General features: G+C 44.0%; 1 protein-coding gene across 2 annotated transcripts in view; it reads left to right on the top strand.

Moving 5' to 3' along the window:
• Nucleotides 1–22,465, top strand: part of LOC105014114 (zinc finger SWIM domain-containing protein 6) — a 46,819-nt gene that overhangs the window by 9,994 nt on the left and 14,360 nt on the right. For both annotated transcript variants that reach the window (XM_010876148.3, XM_020052804.3), the window contains exons 2-4: nt 16,456–16,812; nt 18,802–18,950; nt 20,071–20,221. In XM_010876148.3, the coding sequence (XP_010874450.1) occupies nt 16,456–16,812; nt 18,802–18,950; nt 20,071–20,221 (657 nt within the window). The remainder of the gene's footprint in view (nt 1–16,455; nt 16,813–18,801; nt 18,951–20,070; nt 20,222–22,465) is intronic.

Below are 22,465 nucleotides of genomic sequence, written 5' to 3'. Positions count from 1 at the left end.
ACGGAGAACCCTAGCCGGTTGATAATACAGTGTGTAATTATGAACGTCCACCTGGAGCGGCACAGAACTGCTGGCTCATCTGAACTCACGGACAAATGCTTTTATCACAGAGTGACTGGCTCATCTGAATGGAGATATAATGGCCTGGAAAGTACTTTCTTACCGGCCGCAGCTTGCCCCCGGGCAGACCCCGACCCAAACGCTCCCGTCTCCTCTCCGGCTCGACACTTTCATAGAACAAGGCCGGTGTGTGCTGATTGGCTTCATGTTGTTCCACCTATCAACACGCTCTCCTCCCTTGGCCAGGCTCTCACTCACTCACTGTCTTGCTCTCTGTCAAATTCCATGTGCCGATGTTACCTATGTGACGTGATGCACTTTTTAGAAAACAGCTATAAGAACAGTGTGTGTTATAGTTGGGGCTCGTCTCTTCTCGTCGTAATCGGCCATTCGGCCTGTAGATTTGTTGACCGGCTTTTTGTTAATAGATTTGTCAAGCAATCACTGCATTTGCCAAAATGTAGCTCAAACACTTGACATCCAATTAAAACTAACCTGCAGAATCCAAATTAATTCATTTGACAATGTAAATTGAGGTCTTTCCTACTAGCACAAGTCATTGGAAAGACTAGCTGAAAAGTCATTCAAATAGTTATGCTCAATGGGTTCCTACTATCACATCAAAACCAACTTCACACTAATGTAGAGAAAATGGTATTGGAGGTACACAAATATTGGAGATACACAACACACGCTACGTCCGGCCATTAGTGTGAACCACTGTCATACTGACCGTATCGTTAGCAACAGGGTTACTGGACTAATCTAGATGAGGCTGCAGCGCCTCTAAGGTGAATTAAAATGTTGAAACCTGAATAAAACCTGAAAAGGTAATGGATTGGTAAATTGGTATGGGATATTGTCTTACTGGGATGTGTATAGAACGCAAGACTTGACCTTTTATGCGGTAAGATTCTAATCTTAAGCAACCTGTCAAAAACCTCTTGCAGGACAAACATGTAAATGTTAGTACTTCTGTTTTGTATACATCTTTCTTTAGTTTTTTTCTTCGCGTGTGTGTGTGTGTGTGAATAAGGGCACCTGTCTGAGAGCTCTGTGTAAGTTTGGGGTCTTGACAACGACCATGTATAATGAATAGCTTGACTGTTGCAAAGCCACAACTGGATGAGGTAGAGCCTAAAGCAGGGAAGGGAGGGAAACTTGGGGAGGGACGACAAGTTAGAGTGGAAGCGCTGTTGCAAACCCAGTGAGCCTTAACCACCTTCTGTCAGTCTGTCTTTCAGTCTGTACCGAGGGCTGGGTTTTATCTCTCACATAGGCCTCTAATGGGTTTTCCACTGTCTCACTTCCAAACCTCTCTCTCCATCATCTCTCTCTTTCTCTCCATCCAGCAGCTGGCCAGGAGAACAGCTGACTAAATGTGGAGTTTGGGCCCCTGGTTCAGCCCTAGCCTCCTCCTGTTCCCAGCCCCTCCTTCCTCCCTTGGTTCCCGGCCCTGGCTCCAGCCCCAGCTCTGGTCCTGTCTCCGCTGAGCTCTGGCTCCAGCCCTGCTTCTCTCTGGCCCCCACTTTTAGCCCTCAACCACACGCTAGGCTAGCTAGTACACACACACGCACGCACACACATGCTCTCACTGTCTCTCTCTCACTCTGTCCTCAGTCCTGGCTGTAGTCCTGACAGAGCCAACCCATCTCTCTCCCTCTTTTTCTCTGTTTCTCTTTGTTTCTCTCTGTTTCTCTGGCCCTGACAGGGGCTAAACTACAGCCTCTACCTTTGGAGTAGTACTGGTACTGGTGTGTGTGCGCGTGTGCGCGTGTGCGCGTGTGCGCGTGTGCGCGCGTGCGCGTGTGCGCGCGTGTGTGCGTGTGTGCACTGTTGGGTCTGAAACAACACAACCCCTGTCTGGGCTTTATCTTTACTCAACATCTGACTAAGTTCCATATTGGAGGGTGTTTTGGGGTGGGAAGTTGGTTCCACCTAAACCCACTCTGGTCTGTTCTCTCGGTATACATGCTGACGAAACATTTTGCTTTGTCAAGAAGAAATCCTCACTTCCTTCCCTGTAGTGCGTCCGTGTATTTGGGCTCAGTCCTGGACTGTGTTCCTCCTCCGTTCATCCACTGGTTGGGACGTGTTCATGTTGTCTTGACCTTGAGGCAGACAACCCGGGGTGTTAGTGTTCCCGCTGAGAAGGTCAGGGGTTTCGATTCAAAGTCAAGTCGTACTGAACACTAAACAGGACCCAGTGCCCCTCTGCTTGGCCCTCAGAATTCAGGGCTTTGATTGGAGGTATGGCCCTGTGACCACAGGTTCTTGCTCGTCTTCCACTGAAGCGGGGTCAAAACCAGTTGGATTGCTTTGTGTAATTGTCCCTCAGCGGTCAGAAAAGCATGGTAAATCATTAGACACAGTTCTCCCCACCATAACCAGCATAGACAACAGTCCCTCCACACTGCCTGGGCACATTAACACATAGACAGAATAAAAGATGGGTCATGTGATTGATGGTGGGGGAGCTTTAGAGACAGACACACACACACACACCAACTCTGAAAATAAAACATGGGACATATGATTGATGGTTGGGGAAGATTTGGAGACAGACAGAAAGATACACACACACACACACACACACACACACGCGCTCTCTGAAAATAAAACATGGGACATATGATTGATGGCGGGGGAGGTAGGCAAAGCCAACAGGCTGAAAGAGTGGGCCTCGTCATGTCCTCAGGCAAGCCAGACCCCGGGCTTGAGTTTGATGTTTGCCCTGGGGAGAGTGCCTTTGTCCCCCCCCCCCCCCCCACCCATGTCTGTCACACTGTCAGAGACGTAGGAAACCGTGACAAGTCCCAGTCAAGGCCTCAGGTCCGTCACACAACTACAGGAGACGTGGAGCATGTCAGACACCTGTCAGTGTGTCTCGGTGTGTGTGACAGCCAACTGGAGTTCTAAAGCACCAGGTCACGTCAGATGGTAGCCTGCTACCGACACGGGAAGGTTCCGAGACCTTCGCCGTAATGCGCACGAAATGCAACTCTCACACGCACACGACGTCTCTCTCTCACACACACACACACCCCCCCCCCCCCCCCCCCCCCCCGCTGTGTAAACGTGTAGTGACGTGACCGCAGAGGGGTTGTAGGAAGGCACTGGGGATAATTAGGCCAGCCACAGCTTGGATCTCACTACGATCCGCTGTTGTTGTTGCCAGCGTTGTCTTAAGAAAAAGAAAAGACATTCTCCCAAGTTTCATTTTTGGAGTCCCACTTTTCTTTGAGCCTCTCCTAACCAGGCATTGACAGCGGTGCCGATGAAAGGGAATCAAACCTGTCATCGACTTCAAAGGCGTCTGCGCTCTGCCGTTTATTAACAACGACGCAGAACAACCTCACATGATACACGGATTCTTCAAAAGTCCTGCCTCAGAAAAAGAAATTGAATGGAGAAAGGATGATAAAGAAGAAAACAAACAAACAGTGAGGAAGAGAGACAGAGGAGAGGGGAATATTTAGGCTTAAATGTGGTGTAACGGACGATGACTTCATTTCTTAAGCATTTCTAATGAAAAAGAAACCTTTGGGATGCTGTGTTTGATTGCACAGATATTTGTGAAGACTGTTTTGGCTGAAGGTTGATGTTAAGCAGTTTTTTAAGCAGTGTCAATGTATAAATGGTTTTGGGATATACTATTTAGTAATTTCTGTAATTGTTGAATTTTTAAATGTTGATATAAGTTAAAACGGTAAAAGCAAAAAAAAAAGAAGCTTTTATTAGATTTTTGTTTTGCTGAATGAAACGAATCAAATGTTTTATAACTTTAGTGTTTGTTTCATCACACAAAACATTATTTTGATTGCACCGGGCTTTTAGGGAGTGAGAACTTTCCATGCTCATGTTGTTTGGAGTGACCTGACAGTACTTTTTGGGGTTTTCTGTGTGCGTGTGTGTGTGTGTGTGTGTGTTTGGGGGGCGGGGGGTGATATGATATATTCAGTTTAAGTCAACTGCCTGATTCTTCTCCCCTAGCTCCATTAGTCCCTCTCTGTCTCTTTGGAGAACAGCACAACTCACTGCTATTGGCCTCCTTTAGATTAAACTCATTGACCTCATTCAAGAATGGATGTCGTCTTCATCAGCAGTCATCTCTGAATCCCCATTATTATTGCTACGTACCCCTCATCCCTCCCCAACCCCTCCCTGCTCAGCCAGTGGACCATCTCAAATGGAGCTAATGGCCGTCTCCAAACAGAGGCATGGAACGAAAATGAAACAGCATTGTTGGGACTAGTCAGTGTAGTGTTTTTACGGATCTTTCTGGAGTAGGCCTGATTTAAAGCAGTCAATGACCTTGTTCCCCCGTATAAACAAGGCGTAGATCAACTGTGGGGGACCAGATTGCCTGTGTGGTAAATATTAGCTGCCACATCTGGAACACCCCCCCCAAACATAGCCTTGAGAAGGGTGCTGAGGAACGCGCCTCAAAAAACATAGCCTTGAGAACAGTGCTGAGGAACAGACCCCCAAAACATGGCCTAGAGAAGGGTGCTGAGGAACGCACCCCAAAACATAGCCTTGAGAACAGTGCTGAGGAACACACTGCCAAAACATAGCCTTGAGAACAGTGCTGAGGAACGCACCCCAAAACATAGCCTTGAGAACGGTGATGAGGAACACACCCCCAAAACATAGCCTTGAGAATGGTGTTGAGGAAGGCACCCCAAAAACATGGTGCTGAGGAACGCACCCCAAAACATAGCCTTGAGAACGGTGCTAAGGAATGCACTCCCAAACATAGCCTTGAGAACGGTGATGAGGAACACACCCCCAAAACATAGCCTTGAGAATGGTGCTGAGGAACACACCCCAAAACATAGCCTTGAGAATGGTGCTGAGGAACACACCCCAAAACATAGCCTTGAGAATGGTGCTGAGGAACGCATCTCAAAACATAGCCTTGAGAATGGTGCTGAGGAACACACCCCCAAAACATAGCCTTGAGAATGGTGCTGAGGAACACACCCCCAAAACATAGCCTTGAGAATGGTGCTGAGGAACACACCCCAAAACATAGCCTTGAGAATGGTGCTGAGGAACACACCCCAAAACATAGCCGTGAGAATGGTGCTGAGGAACGCATCTCAAAACATAGCCTTGAGAAGGGTGCAATTGAAGGAATACAAACAGCTGACCTGACCTGACCACTACAGTGTTGTGGCTGCCTTCCTGCACACTGTCACCACACAGGTACAGGGGCCAGCTCGCCACACACACACGCTCACTCAGAAGACTGCATTGTCATGGTAACATGTCAACAAAGATTTAGGAGAACTAACCCCTTTGCTAATAATAATAATAATAATATTATTATTATTATTATTATTATCATTTATTTTATATAGTACTTTTCATAGCAAAGTGAATCTCAAAATGCTCTAAATTCAAACTGAAAAACAAATGTGGTATTCTGGCAGTGGCAGGTCTTGACTCAATGGTCTTCTACAGTTGACAGGGTGTTTAGGTAGTTCAGAAAGGCAGTAGTAACAGGGGTGTTGATGATACGGGGAAGTAGAATCTTCAGACAGACCCAGAGTTTCTTATCCTTTTCTGGAAGCTATTTGGATCATAAACCACAAAGTGTGGCAGCCACCTAGGTGATGCTTTGGTAGCTCTAAGCTACAGTATGGTCAGGGCCTTCAAGACCACCACACTGTCAGTATTAGGTGGTACTGTCAACAGTCAACCCACAAGACCAGCTACATCTTCTCCAGCCCCTGCATCCTCTCACAACACAGTCCGCATTCCAGAAACCCAGGCAGGTGGAATAAAAAGACGAATGGTACCTTGTGTGCTGTTGATGCATAATTTAAAGGATTGCAGACAAGCTAGCTAAAGCTAGCCAATCCGTCTAAACTAATTTGCCCGGAGTCTATCAACTCTGTGGGTCGAAACTACCTGGAACTCTACTGCAGTACAATTAAGATGTCACCGTCAAAAACAAAAACATGATCAAAAGTGTAATGAAAACACTCAAAAGAACAAAATATTAACAAATGCACAGGAGCTCTCAGTCTAGGCTTCCTCGCGGCGCCATGACAACCACGGATGTCTGGTAGTGGGCAATTGCTCTCAGTCGTCTGTCAATGAAGGGTAGCAATTTACATGTAATGAGAGCCCTGTCAGGGAAAAAAGGTTTTGATAATATCAGCTGTCTCCGTTTAGCTGGTGCGACGAAACCAGAAGTGGCTGCAGCAGACGTATTCAGCCTGCTTCAGTTCCCCTTTCTGGTAACAGCTCTTATGCAAGTCATCGATGGATTGGGTCAGCCTTTTCTGCCTCCTCCATGTGTTTCTGTGAGATAAGAAAGGAGTACAGTACGGTACATAATGTCAGATACTTACAGCGTTAGGAGAGAATGCTAGCCATCCGTTTATAGCCTATCCATGAGAGAATATCCTTAACCTCATCGTCAATATTTCCAGGAATTGCCTACGGGGGAGACAATCGACCACATCTTAAGAACACTATCCCCCCCCCCCCCCGTCATCCTCATGTCTTCGTTCCATCACTCCTCCTCAGTATCTGTCGATAGCAACACTGGGCTGGTGAGAGGCTTGTCTTGGCCTTTGTTTGATATTCGTGTGTGACGGCTGAGGCTTTGACACACGCTCAGCGAGGGCTGGGGGATGCTGGATGACGCGTGTCAAGTGATATTAACTGTGAGAGCCCCCCCCCCCACTCCCATCCATTCATCTACCCCTCCCTCCATCTATCCTCCCGTTTCTGGCTTTGTCCACTAAGGTTAGTGTGAAGAATGACACTTCTCGTCTCTGTTTTCGGGGTAAAATTGTCTGATGCATTAGCCCTTGGATGGCAGTGGGCATGGTGCCCCAGTCTGGCCTACATAGACAAAGGCCTGTTCAGGAAGGACAAAGAAAAGCTCCAACAACACCCTTTCCACAACATAGCCTACGAAAGAGGGCTTTGGTGGACGCTAGTTCACTGAATGTGGAATAGGGCGCTAGCTGAAGCCTAGGCTCAGCGTACTGTGGTTCTGTTTGAAGTAGCCTAAGTTGACACAGCAGAGGGATGTGTGTGACTAGTAGCACATGTTGTGTGATTTCATATGAGCTAATCAGGGCCTGGGGCGGCGTATAAGGACATGTTGGCTAATCTAATTGCTAATGAATTAAGTGTGTGAGCTGTTGTGCTTTTGTGTGACCTTTATTGTTGTTGTTGTTGCCTGACAGAATATTGGCTAGACTACCTTACTTAAAACCAGGCTGTTCAGAAGAGGATCTTTGCATGTGGACTATTCCCTAAATGTCACTGTTGCTGTGGACTATTCCCCAAATGTCACTGTTGGTGTGGACTATTCCCCAAATGTCACTGTTGGTGTGGACTATTCCCCAAATGTCACTGTTGGTGTGGACTATTCCCCAAATGTCACTGTTGGTGTGGACTATTCCCCAAATGTCACTGTTGGTGTGGACTATTCCCCAAATGTCACTGTTGGTGTGGACTATTCCCTAAATATGGCTACTGGTGTGGACTATTCCCTAAATATATCTGCTGGTGTGGACTATTCCCTAAATATGGCTACTGGTTTGTACTATTCCCTAAATGCATCTGCTGGTATGGACTATTCCCCAAATGCAGCTGCTGGTGTGGACTATTCCCTAAATGCAGCTGTAGGTGTGGACTATTCCCTAAATGCGGCTGGTGGTGTGGACTATTCCCTAAATGCGGCTGCTGGTGTGGACTATTCCCTAAATGGAGCTGCTGGTGTGGACTATTCCCCAAATGTGTCTGTTACTAACCGCAAAATTGTAGCAGTAATTATTGTGTTGTGGTATATTAGTGGGAGATAATGGCGATATTGCCCTAAAGATTATTGGCGGTGCACTACAAAAGTGACAGCAAAATGGCAAACAAAGGGCTACTGGTATTGGTCTTTCATTTGTCTGTCGGTGAAATGGAACTAGGGATGATGTGCACGTTAAATTGTGATGTGTGTGCGCATGGCCGGAGTAAGGGTGGGGAATGGTGCGTTGTTAGTGTTGATGGGAAATGATCTGGTGATTCCCAGAAGGAAGGGGTTAAGTCAGATCCAGCAGGGCTGCGTTACGCAAACGGCGGCTGGCTGGAGCAGAAAGGGGAAGTGCTGAGCTCAGAGGAACCCTGGCTTATTGCCAAACCTACCCCTCCCTAACCCCTTGCTACAGCTGAGCGCTCCCCATGCTTCCTGTGTGTGTGTGTGTGTGTGTGTGTGGATCAGTGCCTCCTCTTGTCTGGTGTGACGTCAGTGCACACTCACTAGTTCAGCGTAGGGATAGGGAGCACTGAAATATGTGTCTGGAGAGGAGTCACAGAGAGAGGGAGAAAGAGAACCAGGCGGGTCAAGTTTGTGAGAGTAGAAGGCATCATTTCGTCAGACTTCAGTAGATATGCTCAATACCTTCAGGTTGGGATAGAAGCATGAAAATGTGCACACTTGCATAATTTATTCCTCTGAACAAACCTGGCACAGTACCATTTTAGCAAAGCCTCAGGATGGCTTTTAGCACCCCCTATAGGTGAAATCTGAGTGCTTTTACCTGCATAAATACATTTTGGGTCATATCTTTCCCTGTGGATCTACATGGCCACAAAATTGATTAGTTTGGCCAAAACAACTAATACCATATTAATATTTTTCTGATCACCACAATGAAACACTTCTAAAGCTCTAAAGTTGTTTTCTACAGTCTGAAATTGTGAACATTTTCATATTTCTAACAAATGTAACTGTGATCTTTTTTTTGGCAAACTACTCTTTGGACTTGTAGACTAGTCTGTCCTGTGACTTTCCAAGCAGATTGGGAGGGGCAAAGATATTATTTACACACACGCAATTATCTTCTCCTCTGATTCTCAGGTGCATGGGTGTAAGAAGTAGATTCCTCTTGGACATAATCATCAAACCCTGCCAAGTGTGTATGTGTGTATGTGTGTATGTGTGTATGTGTGTGTGTGTGTGTGTGTGTGTGTGTGTGTGTGTGTGTGTGTGTGTGTGTGTGTGTGTGTGTGTGTGTGTGTGTGTGTGTGTGTTTCCCCCCCAGCGTGGCTTTTTGTTGTGGCTGTCTCCAGAATGTGTGTCCATTGTGGTTGGTTTGATTTAAGTCTGTCCTCTGTCACCGTCTGGTTTCCTCTTTCTTGTGTAGCGAGTTGTCAAACACTTAGCCTTTAAGAGCTGCCAATGACTGTTCAATGGATCCCCAGTACATTCATCCACACACACACACATCAACCCCTTACATTAATCTTCAGCCAAGAGACTCTTGAGGGACATCTCTTGGTAATTACACACGTTAATTTCCATACATATCTAATTTCCCTCCCACTAATAAGCTCCACTAAACGGTTGTAGTTGATACAAGGCTAGTAATTTCTATATCTTAACAGACTACAAGATATTACAAACATACTGTGTACATTTATGCATTAACCAACATACTTAATCTAATGAGCAGTTGCATTGACTCGTGTTGCTTTTAATTTTGACAGACACGTGTGGGTCTTTAAAGACGAACACCATCCTAGTGTGAAGCTCATTATACTGGATGAGACGCTGAAATGATAATAACACCTTGACATCTAAAGCATACTTCATTTTAGAAAATTGTGCATGCTCTAACACTTTATTTTTCTGCATACCTTAAAATGACTACAATTTAGAACTCAAGTGTGGACATTCAGACACGGAAACGCCTAGTTTGAGGCTAGTTTAAAGCACGGCTGTACAAATCATTCAATTGAATATCTCATGGTTAGTCAGACAGCCATCCTCTTGCCAAGCTCCAGAATCACTCAACAGGCTACCCTGACAGTTTAATCCAACAAAATTAGACTCCATTTTGTAAGTGATAGTTTTGGAAATTGCAAGTCATTCCTGACGGATCGCGTGGCAACTAAGTGGCGGCTTCATCCAGCGAGACCACAGCCGAATGTCATTTCAGCAGCCGCAGAGTGACACCTCCAATCATGCACAGACGTTAGAACACACTCACACACACACACACACACTCCATCCCAATGATTAATATGCAGATTTGCTGTCAAATACGTATTTTGAAGTAATGGAATGGAAATACATAGAATGTCTGAAGATGTTCATTTTCTACACCTGGTTCTGGTGTGTGTGAACGTGTGTGTGTGTTTCAACACCTGTGGCGGATACGGCCTTTGCTCTGTCTTGGGTCATGGCACAAACATGGCCACCCTTGGTGATCAGCTGTGTTATTCCAGCCGGGCCTTCACCCAGAATGCACTGCAACACCCCTAGTGCATGCACTGATTCAGGACTCTGTGTGGGGATTTCCTTATAGGATGCTAATACACACAAAAAACGATTCCCTCTTCCTCCTTTTGTGAGCCACACCCAAACATCTTTCTGGATCTTTCCATGGTTACTTCACATCATTTATTTAAGTGAATTCTTCAGGATTTATCTAATTCCCTAGATGCAGATGAACACATTGATGCTATTTGTAACTCTATATGCGGAAATTAATGAATTCTAATGGTAGTACAATTGCTAACTATATTGGATGCATTGCCTGAAAGATACAGACTTTGAGTCATTGTGCTTATGCTAGTTAAAATGTACTTGTGGAACTACCTCAAACTCTTTGATACTGGACACAAAGACACAAAAATGACATCTACCATTTAATTTGGATCTAAGAAAGTAGATAAAGGAACTCATTGCCAAAACCCTGAAGTATCCCTTTAAAGTTATACAGCGAGCCCTTTGAGCATGTTTCTGATAGATTACATCACTAACGGCTGAACAAGATTGCTCACTCACTTTTCAAAGGGTTCCTAGTTCCACCCAAAGCTGCAGTCCCAAATTGAACCCTCTTCGCTATGTAGTGCACTACCTTTGATCAGGGCCACTAGGGAAATGCATCCCCTACGCAACTCTATGGCTCCATCCATTCTCTTACAGTGGAGAAGAGCAGCACCATTCTTCAGATGGGGCTCAAATCTCCTTTCAGGGCCTCTGACTCAGGCCAGATGGAATTCCAGACTACCAACATTTTCTTTATGCTGTATCATAAGATCCCTCTGGCTAATATAGGATCCCCTTCTATTGCTTTCTTCTGCTCGGCTCAAATGGAGGCAAGCTTTGGTGCAGACCTGGATTGAGCTGCTCTGTCTGTAGATCATATGGTCATTTGATTAGATCTCAAAGCTGAATTAGTGAATGGGCCTCTTCTCTCTTCTTTTATATCCTCTTCTCTATATAACGTTATCCTTTTCTCACTCACTCACCCACTCACTCTCACACTCACTCTTACATTCACACTCACAGTCACACACACAGTCTCACACATGGTTTCACCCACACAGACAGAGGCATTTTCCTTCTTTTACTATTGTTGCAGAGATTTTTGTTACTCACATGTACAACGGATATCAAAAGCCTACACACCCTAAATTGCAAATGCAGCTTTTGTTGATGCTAAATTTGGAATCAAGACAAAACCTTTCTTACCTTTTTTCACTTTTAATAAAATCTTGTAACCAGCAACATTTAAGTAAAGAAAAAGGGAAGGGAGAATTCTCTGAAAAAACATATACTTTGTGATAACACCTTTTGCTTGGACAATAGCAGGTTTATATCAAGCTAGAACACCTGGAGTTTGTCATTTTCTTCCTCTCTTTTTGAAGAGCAGTTTAAGCTCACTCAAACTGTGAGGGTATCTCATGTGCACTGCCCTTTTAGGTCAATGTTCTACAAGATTGAGGTCTCGGCTCTAACTGGACATTCCTTTTTGCGAGCCATGCTTTTTATTTTATTTTGTGTGCTTTGGGTGGTTTATGTCTTTGTCTTTAATCTCAGCTTTCTGGCTGAGGACAGCAGGGTTTGTGCCAAAGTATCATGATTTTGGAGCTATTCATTGTCTGCTCTAACTTGACCAGAGCCAATTCCCACTAAAGTGAATCAGCCCCATAACATGATGCTGATGCCACCTTGCTTCAAAGTAGGTACTTTGGACTTCGGGTATTATCCATTGTTGACTTTGCCCCAACTTTTATTTTGGAATTAAGATCAAAAGGTTTTACCTTGGTTTCATAAGACCATGACACATTTCCCCAATATGGTTTAGGGAAATCTATACTGGCTTGAATGTTCTTTTTTTGTGTGTAGTTGCTTCCATCTTGCCACCCTATCCCACTACTCAGACTTCTTAAAACACAGTTTTAACCTCCATTATAATGGGTGTACAGAAAATGCAAGAAAAGGCATTGACCATTTTTAATTATCTATTTCTTTAAACTGTAATATTATTTATTACAATATCTTATTCAAGGTGAAAAAAGGCCAGATCACCCTTTCATCAACTAAAGCTGCATTTTCATTAAGGATGTACTGACTTTTGATATCCACTGTATAGTAAGAATATACACACACACACACACACATGACATATTTTTGGTATTTACTAGTATAGTAAAACCAGGACACACACACAGGGTTATGCCATATAAAATTTTAGTGACAGAGTCACTCATAAACCAATTCAGCAAATAAAGTTAACGACCCACCCGCAGCTGTGGCTGAATTTCTTCTATTGACTTGGAATCTTAATTTGATCAGGGAAATATATGTATGATTCTCAATCTAATTTACCCCAGTGGTTGCACACTGATAGCTTTTGTGCTTAGGCAAGCAGCCTCCTAACCTCAACTAGGTTTCTTAATGTGGAAATGCTCAACCCAATTTTATTATTGGACTCGTATATAAAGCCTACATTCTTCCTCCTGTGGATCGGCGTGGGTTAATTTTGGAGTGGCTGTGGCCTCTTCTTTTCCATTAAATGAGAGCAGGGTTTTGGTATTTTGGGGGCCCCATGTTGTTGAATGGGAGGAAGGAGGGTTTGTAGCTGGTCAAGAGAGAGCTTGCTGGCTTATCACCACTCGTACAGTTTCAAAAGCAGAAAGAGTGAGAGAGTATCTGGGCTAGTGCTTTGATGTGGGCCCCCAAGTATATGGGTGGTCCGGGGGCCCCTGTGAGTGCACACACTTTCTACTTCTTGCTTACACTCTTACTTGCACTCACTCTCTCTCTATCTCTTACACACATATACACCCACACGCGCACACACACACACACACACACTGGCTGTGCTTGAAGCCAAGTGTATTTCACCAGAGCGGTCATGAGGGGTTTCTAAGGCAACCTCACTGAGGTCTTGTTCTAAAAATGTCTGCCATGGTTCCTTTGAAAGCCTGCCCTGGCCTCTCCAACACAGAAACAGCCATAAGCTTCCCTCTGGGAAGGGGCAGAGGTGGCTGAGGGGGGCAGGGGAGAGGAACACACAGCCTAATAGCTAGCACATGAGATACAGAAGGTCCTGCACCAACCAGTCATTAGGGGAAGATGTGTTATGTGCGCATGGCTGTTTCCGCGTGTTTATGTGTAAATGGTTAAACCCCTGTGTTCAGCGCTTAGCTAAATTGAAAGTGAGACTTTGGCGCGGAGGGCAGTTTGTGGTGGACAGATTATTGGACAGTAGAATGTTTAATAATGAGTTTTTCCTCTCTCTGTCAAATGGGGGGGAACCAATCAACGGAGGGAAGGAGGGACCCCTAAAACCCGGGCGTGCTAAATTGTTATGTATCCCAGAACACAAGATAACCCTCATCACAAAGGGTTTAAACATTAGCTTCTGTGTATTCAGAACACAATACAATGAACACAACTTTTATCAAAAAGAACATGATCCTGCTAAATCTATTAATATACACACACCACAATGCCAGTCACTGACTCTTATTTTGACAGCCTTCCTCTAATCTCATCCCAAGCCTGTGCTTGATTTGCACGTTCTGAATTGGAGAGAAAAGATCAGCCTGCTTAACGAGTGCAGGCTGTTTTCAGGTCACCTGAACACGGTGTAGGCTTTGTATGTCAACAGGTGTCCAGAAGGTGGGGCAAAAAGAACACTAATGGCATTTGGTATAACAATAGTTGCCCTGTTTTCATTATGAATGTTTGTTGTGACACCCAGAAAAATAGCACATTTCCTGTGCTTAAGCATGCATGCGTTGTCAATGACCGTTAACCTCATTTTTTTACAAAAACATGGCTGGTCTTTTTTTTTCATCCACCAGCCACTGCGGTTGGTGGCCCAAAAATTTAGTTTTATCCCCTGGTTATGTTTCTTCTAAAGACATGTGACAGTTGGTATTAGCTTTTCCAAAGGCGTGTATCAGAGCTGCCCAGTTCTTTCTGATCCGCACATGTTTCTGATGTTCTGTTATTAAACTCTCTGGACTGGGCCCGGCATGTGAAAGGATGGAGAGTACACAGTGAACCAGTCGAGACACACACACACACACACATACATACATACATACATACATACATACATACACTGATACACACACTGTTTTTAAGAGTAGCATTCTAGTAGGCCAAATCTTTCCATTCCAAGGCTGTGTGGATCCTGAAAATGGTAAAGAAAACATATAGTCCCTCAGGTTAGAGGTCTAACTCAAGATTGTAGTGTTAAGATTCTCAAAAGGGCTTTTCTGATAGCAATCCCTGATCAGACTGGCTAGTAAGTGATATCATGACAGCATTATCTATCACAGCACTGGGAGAAAAAAAAACACATAATTGGGACTAAGATAGTAATTACTGTTTCAGCTACATAAGTTATTGGCATGAATATACGTTTTATCTTTCTATTTCAAGTAGATAAATGACTTCCTGCACATTTTTCAAGTCTGCTTTCCTGGAAGTCTCGCGATGATTCACCTCTGGGTTTAAAACCTCTGTGGTGTTCTTCTACTCTCCGTTCGTTGTCCGTGAAGAGTTTAGCGCGGCGTGGGTTTCATTAGGGCTGAAGTGCTCCAGCCCCTGTGGTAACGCCGGGCCCGTGTCGACTAGCAGCGGCAGCTTTGATATCCTTGTTAATACATGCCTGATATCACAGCAAGCTCAGCCCTTTGATAAGTGTATTTATACATGTATGTCTCCACTTGGCCCCGATCCGTTTTTATCTCTAATGAATTCCTAACACTCTCTGTCTCCCTTGGCCCCACCCCGATATTAATAAATGCATGAGCTCACGCTGGCCGCATCTCTTTCATATGCTCATCAGTGTGTGTTTTGGATCGGTTCTTGCAGCCCCGCCCTCCTCATGCATATTCATCGGTGCATAATGACCCCCGCCTCTGGAAACGCAGTGCTCAGAAGGAGATCAACCACTATTCAAATGAGCTGGCTCCATTATTGATACTCGCACGCACTCTGCATCTCCCGTTCTCTATATCTCTCCTGCTCTCATTGCTGATCCAACCTGCCTCTGTTTGTGATGATCTCATTTCCGTTCCAGAGGATGTCTCCCTGTACTCAGTGTGGTCATGGTGCAATGTTAGGAGACTATGAACAGTTTCTTTTATATGTTTTTGGCATGGCATGTCTCCCTGAGTGGACATAGTTCAATCCTGTGGTTCTTAACCAGGGAAACTAGAATCTCAGTCCTTTATAGGGTTTCACAATTTCAGGAAATTTAAAGGGGCGCTGTGTAGAGTCCTCCCTCTAATGTTTGCCAGACTGAATTAAACAACTCCTCTTCCCTAATCAAACGAGACCAGAATAGTATTAGTTAGTCCAGGGTGGTTTAGGGTGGGGGGATAGTATTAGTTAGTCCAGAGTGGTTTAGGGTGGGGGGATAGTATTAGTTAGTCCAGAGTGGTTTAGGGTGGGGGGATAGTATTAGTTAGTCCAGAGTGGTTTAGGGTGGGGGGATAGTATTAGTTAGTCCAGAGTGGTTTAGGGTGGGGGGGTAGTATTAGTTAGTCCAGGGTGGTTTAGGTTGTGGGTAGGTTGTGGGGGTAGCACTGCGAGTATCTAAAGAGAATATGAGGAGAATACAAGTCAATGCAAACTGATGGACAGATGGGCGAGGATGTTTAAAATATCTCAGACACTGAATCATTTTGTAGAAAAAAAGATTAACTTAAAACATTAACAGCAGATGTTTTCCGGTAATTTATGCATTTATTTATGCCAGTAGTAAAGTAAAAATATCACATATTGACCCCCTTTTAATACATTTTCTGATTCTCCACAAAATTCACCTTCCCGGGAATCAGGAGGTATTTATAAGGAAATCCTTCAACTAGGAATTCTAGAAAACCACAGACATTCTTGACAGTTTCCAGGCATGTCCAACCCAGGTCTTGTGTGATGTTTGAAACAAACATATTGGTCTCCTCTCTGTCCTCCCTCCATCTCCCTTGCTCCCTCCACCTGGCCCTCTCTCTATCTTTCTCTCTACCTGCTCTCTTTTGTTTCATATTAATTGTAATGTTTTGTATTCAATAAAAGCTTGTTAAAACTCAACCAGTTTATCTCCCTCTCCTTCCCAGGCTTCCATTTAAGTGGGACGGTAACAGATCCAGCTACTTCCTCTCAGCCGGAGATGGTCTGCAGCGTGAGTGTCAGCTTTGACCGCTGTAAGATCACTGCAGTTACCTGTAGCTGCGGCAACAAGGACATCTTCTACTGTGCCCACGTGGTGGCGCTGGCCCTGTACCGCGTACGGAAGCCCGAGCAGGTCAAACTGCACCTGCCCATCTCAGAGACGCTGTTTCAGATGAGCCGAGATCAGCTGCAGAAGTTTGTCCAGTACCTGATATCAGTGCACCACACTGAGGTGCTGCCTACCGCACAGAAACTTGCAGATGAGATACTGTCAACCAACTCTGAGATCAACCAGGTTCACGGTGAGTATTTCTGTGTGTTTGTGACTGTGTATGCAAGTGCGTGTATTGATTCTGTGCTAAAGGTAAGGTCTAGGCAAATCAATGTAGCTCATTACCCTGATGCTGCTTGTAAATGAAGCGCTCTTTCCACTTCTAATCAACACTACAGACCAGGCCTTTATTTCCCATGGAGCAACGCTCTGTCCCCTTCTAATTAACACTATAGACCGGGCCTTTATTTCCCATAGAGAGATTCTCTGTCCACCTCTCATCAACAATAGAGACCAGGCCTTCATTACCCTTGGAGAGAGGAGGATGGCCTTAGTGAAGGAGGGAAAGAAGTAAAGAGAGAGGTAGAGCAAGAGGGGTCACAAGATGGGTCTGGAAGGTTTTGGGGGGGGTGCCTTTATAGTGGTTTTCAACCTGTGGTTTGCAAACAACTAATGGTCCTTGGGGGGATTGCAGGTGGTCCAACAATGTCATACATTATACAAAGAATAACACTTGGTAGTGTTTATGGTATTAATTAAACAATTTTACATGCATTTGACAGTGGAATTTGATTATAATAATCTACCGGTTGCTTCCAGTGAAAAAAAATAATTTTTACTAAAATTTACAAATCTTTGACCCGTCCAACGGTGATCCACAAGAGCTATTAAAAAGTTCAACATTTATATGCTTTCTTAGAAATGAAAGTGGGAATAGATAGAAAATAATGTTTTTGGAGTAGTGGTGGAGCGGATTCAAGCCCAAGTGGCACCGGAGGTACGGCCTTGTGTACCTAACCATTCCTTGTGTACCTAACCATTCCTTGTGTACCTAACCATTCCTTGTGTACCTAACCATTCCTTGTGTACCTAACCATGCCTTTTGTTAAGTTTGGGCGCCTGAAACTCAACTGTTAATGTTTAGTTAAGGAATGCTGTACCTCAGCCCACGTGTGGAAGCTAAAGGCTTCTGGGTTGATAAGAATTGGACCGGCATGGTGAGACATGCTTCGAGGAATTTTGGCTTGATCTTCGAACGTCCCGCACCTACTTTGGAGTTGCGGCGATGAGGCAAGGCCGTGAATGGGAATTGGACATCGCTGAATTGGAATGCGAGAGAAATAACACATGCAATTCAAGAAAATAGAAAAGTAACTTCTACAGAACGTTGACAGTTAATTGTGCCCCTTTGACAGTGTCACAGAGAGTCGTCTACACACAGCATAGCGCAGCCCATACTGTATTCTGGTAGAAGCACGGAGGGCTTGGAGCATGTGATGTCCTTGGTATCTGATTTCTGATCTTCTCAAGGAGGCATCACTGGTTGTTGAGGACCGGTCCTGGCTGATCCTGTTAGGAAGGGCGTGTGACTAGATCTATGGTCCTTCCTGGATACAGCAGCACAAAGGGATCCTCGACTGTCCTTGTATTCCTTCACATATACTACTCCAGGCTCAGAACCTGTGGAGTGGTGGTGGTGCGTCTTCAGCTCTGACAGTGACTTTAAACGGTGTGTCGAGAAGTTTAGCCAGGAGAGGAAGCGACAAAGGTCTCAGACTGGTGTGCAATCAGGAGATCAGGTCTTTGGGCTGCAATGGAAACTAAACGAGGGGTTTGTTCCCTGTAGCTTCTACATGCTTAGTGCCGGACAAAGGGGTGGTGGAACAATGGATAAGCCAAATCAAAGTGTCTGGGCTGCTCCAGCGTTTCTGAGCTGTTTTGGCGAGCTGATCTATCTTGCTATCATAATGTTTATCAATATGATTTGTTTATCTAGGCCTGTCTAAATTAATTGTTCATCAGTCTTGCCCTATTCATTGTTTATATATCTCTGTATTTGTCAATCAACGTCAATTCATTGTTTTTAAATACTTATTTCTATATATTGTTGATCTTTACAAATCTATGAATTGCTCCTCTATCTCTATAAATTTTATCCAGCTGTATTAATATGAGTTGTTAATATTATTAATATTTCTCTTTGTCTTCTTTGTGTGTACTAATATGTCTCTGTGTGTAGGGGCCCCAGACCCCACGGCAGGGGCCAGTGTGGATGATGAGAACTGTTGGCACCTGGACGAGGAGCAGGTTCAGGAGCAGGTCAAACTCTTCCTGTCTCAGGGGGGCTACCATGGCTCTGGGAAACAACTCAACCTGCTGTTCAGCAAGGTAACACAAACCATACTCTGTGTTGTCTCTGTTTTAAACTTAACCTAACATTACTAAATTACTATTATAAACTCTGTGCTTAATATCCTAAATTACGACTGGCTGATAGCTGTGATATATGACAGACCACATCACTTTTTATTGTTCAAATTTGGTCGATAACCGGTTCATAATAGCATCACGCATCTCAGGGGTTTGTAGATATTGCCAATATACCATGCCTAAGTGATGTGTCCAGGAACTCCTAGATGCGTCATGCCTACGAAAAGCTTTTAGATGTGATAAATTGGCTATATACCACACCTCATGCCTTATTGCTTTAGTAGAAGAGGTTGAAACATTGGTTTATATCACGTTTACAGAGTCATTAACATCAAAACAGCTGCATTTCTCCCTGTATTTCCACAGGCAAGTGGTTTCTGTTCAGTTCAAAGCCACTAATACTCTGTTTGTCTAAAGGCCCATTAGCATGACAGTTGGCACATACATTAAACAGTGCCATTGTGGTTGAGGTTTGATGTTGCTTTTAGCCGTTGATGTACACTTAGGCTGTCTCTATGCCACATAAGTTGTAATCTGTCTGCTGGGCCAAACTCAACATTATGATACGCTCTACTAGCATATATTACGCATAGGGGCTATTGTTAAATATTTACCCTGGCGCTAATGGTAATTAATTAGCCTGGCGCTAATGTTAAATATTTAGCCTGGCGCTGATGTTAAAACTCCAAAATGCCCACTATAGATTGTGACCAGGCCCCATCTAGACTCTAAAATAGTTCACTGCGTAGGAAATAAGGGTGCAATTTAGACATAGCCTTAAGATTAAGCCTAGCCCTAATGTGGAATGTTAAGTCTAACTATTATGTGGAATATTAAGCCTTACTTTTATGTGGAATATTAAGCCTAGCCCTAATGTGGATTATTAAGCCCAACTATTATGTGGAATATTAAGCCTAGCCCTAATGTGTTGACCACTGTGTAATGACTGGATGACCATCAGAACCCGCTGCCTTGATTTTAATGTCTCCCTACATTAAGCTGTTGATACACACACACACACACACACACACACACACACACACACACACACGCTGATGCCATCCTCCCTGTTCTATAGGTGAGAGAGATGCTGCGTATGCGAGACTCCAATGGAGCGCGGATGTTAACACTGATCACAGAACAGTTCATGGCCGATCCTCGACTGGCACTGTGGCGACAGCAGGGTACCACTATGACAGACAAATACAGACAGCTCTGGGACGAACTAGGTGAGCACACACACACACACACACACACACACAGTAGGCTACTTTATATACTGTACATTGATTGATTGCTGTATTCCCTCTGACACTGTGCCGCTATGTCCCAGACACTCAATCTGTGCTATACCTTTCATTCATCTATTGGCTTAGGATTGACGTGCTGGGTATTGGTGAGAACAATGTCCACAGCGTAAATCCGTTCCCGATTATTTGTTATTATCGTCATTGAAAAGGGCAGTGATAATTTTAATGGGAAGCACTTGCCTGTCCGCCGTGGCCTTTCCTTACAGATGACACACACACACACGGACACACATTACGGTCTCGTGATTATGAAACATATGTTGTGCTATTCTGCTCTCCTGTTCATGTGTGAATAAAGGGAGGAAAGTCCCTGAATGTCAACCTCTTGTTTTTATTTGTTTCCACAAATGCATTATTTACTAGGTTATGGGACACATACACAACAGTAACTCACTCACCTGCTCACTGACTAGGAATGTCCTTCTGGAGACACAAACGATTATCCCTATTCAACATCCTATCTTTCTTCAAACTTAAACCCAAGAACCTTACCCTAAACCTAACCAATTATGCCTAACTTTGACCCCTGAAGGATTATTATCCTAAACCTTAACCCTAAGTGACAATATTCTTTTTCCTTGTGGGGACCGGGAAAGATCAACACAAGGTCAATTTTTTTTTTGGTTCCCCCCAGGTTCGTGAAACCCTGTGGGTAGGCACAGAGACTATAATCGTCTTTGAGTGGATTACTGGCTTGTTACTCCTTATCGCCTGACAGACAGTCAGAACTCAGAAACTGCTCTGTTACCACGACAACGACAGCTGTTTTATCTCCAGCCTTTATTGTTGGTGTTTTGTTTTGGTTTAGCTGTCTGTTTTGGCTTCTGGACTACTTCTCTGTTTTTTGGGATGACTTTGTGAATCAGTCACACACACAGCAAGTGGACATTTTTCTTTAATTTATATTTTTAGAAGTGTAACAATGCTTTGAAGCACAGACATCAAATTATCTCCCAGAGTCCTTTTCTGACTGCTTGATGTGTGGCAAAAGCAAAAGCTGCCTCTCTCGGATCAGCTGGTTTCTTTTGTCTTTACTCCTCCTCAGGGCCTCTTCTCCTTTCTTCCTTCAAACAACAGGCCTTCCTTCCCTTATTTCTCCCCAAATTCTATCGGTCAACCACTCCAACTAAATTCTTTGGCCATCTACCCTCTCAATGTCCTGGTTCCTCTCTTCCAAAGGACCGTTTCTCTTTCGTAATCGTTGCCCAATCATAGTTTTTCTGGAGGACCGCGAGTATGTAGGTGTATATTATCTGACATGTTTTTGATTTGTCTACATGACCCTAGCGTCCTACATATTCTTGGATCTGTGGTGATGTCCTTGGAGATCTTTCTGTTTCAGTCTTTAGTTTGTTTACATCAGACATGTATGCAGTGTGTGTCTGTGACGGTGTGGGAAGGAAAAACAGTTTCCACTTTTCAAAGATTCAGGAGAGTCAAAAAGAATAGTTTTCATTGCATGTCAGAGATAAATCTATTCATTTAACTCTAGAACACAAGAAATGCTTTCGTATACTACAACAAATATGCAACTCCTTTCAAACTGTTTTTGGGTGAAAAAATAGGCATCGCTTTATTAAACCCTACTCGTCTTTGAAAAGTTGGATGCATTTTTTTAAATCTATTTTTACACAGCAGGCACATGAAAAGAAAAACAAAACAATGTTTTGCTGTTTGGTTAAAAACATCCAACTTTCATAATATAATTCTGATTTATGCCTTTAGTCAAACATGGCCTTGATAGTACGAGACTGTGTGTGTGTGTGTGTGTGTGTGTGTGTCCTTAGCTTGGAAGTGTATACTATTTTTGCCAGCTAGTTACCCCTTCAATGTTTGCTTTCAAAATAGAAATAGTCATCCAATGTTATTTTTACTCCTTGACCTTTGGGGGAATCGGGAGAGAAATAATGGGTAAAACAGTTGCTAAAAATGTTTCATTTAGATAATAATCTAGAGAAACTCACTGGTCACAAAATAAAACTGTCTGCTTGGCTTACATGAAGTGACCCACGAAGCTCCCAGCCACACAACAGTTAAGGGTTTGGGTCATTGTCCTGTTGAAAAATAAATGATAGTCCCACTCGGCGAAAACCAAATAAGATGGTGGTCTTGAATTCTAAATAAATCATAGTCAGTGTCACCAGAAAGGCACCCCACACTATC

Source organism: Esox lucius, chromosome 13, assembly GCF_011004845.1.
Source record: "Esox lucius isolate fEsoLuc1 chromosome 13, fEsoLuc1.pri, whole genome shotgun sequence".
In the NCBI taxonomy this organism is placed as follows: domain Eukaryota; kingdom Metazoa; phylum Chordata; class Actinopteri; order Esociformes; family Esocidae; genus Esox; species Esox lucius.
This window is presented reverse-complemented; position numbering and strand designations above follow the sequence as displayed.